Below are 2,010 nucleotides of genomic sequence, written 5' to 3' on the forward strand. Positions count from 1 at the left end.
TGCCCGTGTGCGTCGGCCCGTTCGCCCGTCGCTCCTCGTAGCGATGATGGCTGGGTGGCTCTGGCCCGGTCGGAGGAGGCCGGGTGCCGCGGTCGGTATCGGGGGGCCACCTGGGTGTCACCCCCACGCCTGCCAAGCTGAGGGCGAGGGCTATTGGAGCTGCTCCTCTACCGTTCCAAGCGCTCCGCTTCTTCCCGTGAGCATTTGGCGTGCCAACGGTGGCCAACCGCCGTGGACTGTCGTTATATCATCGCCGTGTTACTCCTTTAGCAGATATTTATGTTTAATTTCACGCTGCTAAAGGCTCTGTCAGCATTCCTGAGTTAATTTCCATGCACGGTGTTCCATGGGTGGTTTGGAAGGCTTCAGGGTTTTGCGGGGAATATGGATATTGAATATTGAATTTGGAAGGGTAGTGTCTTAAAGTTTGTTGTAGTTGTTTTATCCGGTTTCCAACTTTATTTTCCACAGTATGGATGGGATCACTCGGTTCACAAAAGGAAAAGGCTCCCGCCGGGGAAAAGATCTCTGGTGTACTACGTGAAAGGGAGAGAGGTCCGGATGCAGAATGAGTCCGGCTACCACCGCTTGTTGCATGGATACGCAGCCCAGCAGCTCCCCAGCCTCCTGAAGGAGCGGGAATTTCACCTCGGAACACTCAATAAAGTGTTTGCCTCCCAGTGGCTGAACCACCGACAAGTGGTGTGTGGGACAAAATGCAACACGGTAAGTGCCACCTCTCGCTGTTTCCCTTTCCTCTGTTAATTATTCCACCTCCACCCTCAAATGATGCTTATCATAATCAAAGTGTGTGGGTGGCCAGGGAGAACATTAGGAATTAGGAGTGGAGTCAAAATTGCGCACAATTAACTTCGAATGAAAGCAATGCTTAAGGATGATTTGTTCTCATCTGGAAATGTGACACTACGAGCCCCAGCGAGGTACCTCATGAAGCATCTGGGTGATTTGTACTGAGCGATTTACACCTGTTTGTGGGATGAAGAGCAACGTTGCGGTTGGATCTTTCCTTTTGTCCTGCAGATGAGAACCTAATGGACTTTCCTTTTGTCCTGCAGATGAGAAGCTAATGGACAGGTATTAGCGCTTCTAGTGGTGGGTGTCAGTGTTTGGCAGAACTTGCTGCTAAGGTTCCTTTTTTCTGTTATGCTCAGTCTTACACAGTTTGGTTTTACATATGGTTCTGTGCTGATGGCTTTTAAAAGTTGTTATAAAACTGTGGTTAAACTCCAGATATTTGTCAGAGCAGCCAGAAATGTTCTAAGCTTAAAAAAAATGAGTTTCAGATCTTCAGTGTTATCCTTTGCTTGTTGACTTCATAATTCTTCACTCTAAAACTGTGTCCACTGTTCAAATAGCTTCTCTTGTTTATATATCTTTACATGCTTTTACAAAAACTAAAAACTCCTCAGGTTCTTGAAGTGATGCTTTGAAACATTTCAGGGGAATGTTAAAATGGTATCCTGTGGGATTAGTAAGTGGAGGAGATCATATTTCATAGGTAATACTCTCTCCACCAGAGTTAGTATCCCAAGCTAGTTGGCTGAGATGGCAATTTCATGCATGAAGTCGTGATTGAATTAGTGCAAAATCCCAAATTGGTCCTTTGGAGGTTAATTGGTGTCACAGAAGGGAATCCAGGGTTACAAGGAATGTTTGCATAAATTAAGCAGCTCTTAAATCTCAGAGTGTATCAGTTGCTGTGATTGCTTCTTTGCCTCAAGATCTTTCTGCGTCAAAGCCATACACTGGTCTGACCAGCAAGGGACAGTGGGCTGGTTTTTCTCCATTTCAGATGTTCTGTTATTACTCACAGTTGCACAGGGGGAGGCTTTCATGCAGTAGCTCTTAAGAAGCAGGGCCTAACTGTATAAACAAAGCAGTGTTTTAACAGCAATAAGCCCAAAATAGAATCTGCCTACTTTCTCCACATATGTTCATCTCCTCAGCCAGTCAGCAGCCAGCACTGGTTGCGGAGCTGCTTACAGGAGA

General features: G+C 46.3%; 1 protein-coding gene across 1 annotated transcript in view; it reads left to right on the forward strand.

The window, feature by feature from the left end:
- Positions 1-405: 405 nt before the first annotated feature.
- Positions 406-2,010, forward strand: part of DCAF12 (DDB1 and CUL4 associated factor 12) — a gene marked incomplete at its 5' end in the record, with an annotated part of 24,638 nt that continues 23,033 nt past the window's right edge. The window contains one exon of the mRNA XM_017746571.1: positions 406-726. Within this exon, the coding sequence (XP_017602060.1) occupies positions 406-726 (321 nt within the window). The remainder of the gene's footprint in view (positions 727-2,010) is intronic.

Source organism: Corvus brachyrhynchos, unplaced genomic scaffold, assembly GCF_000691975.1.
Source record: "Corvus brachyrhynchos isolate BGI_N302 unplaced genomic scaffold, ASM69197v1 scaffold139, whole genome shotgun sequence".
Lineage (NCBI taxonomy): Eukaryota > Metazoa > Chordata > Aves > Passeriformes > Corvidae > Corvus > Corvus brachyrhynchos.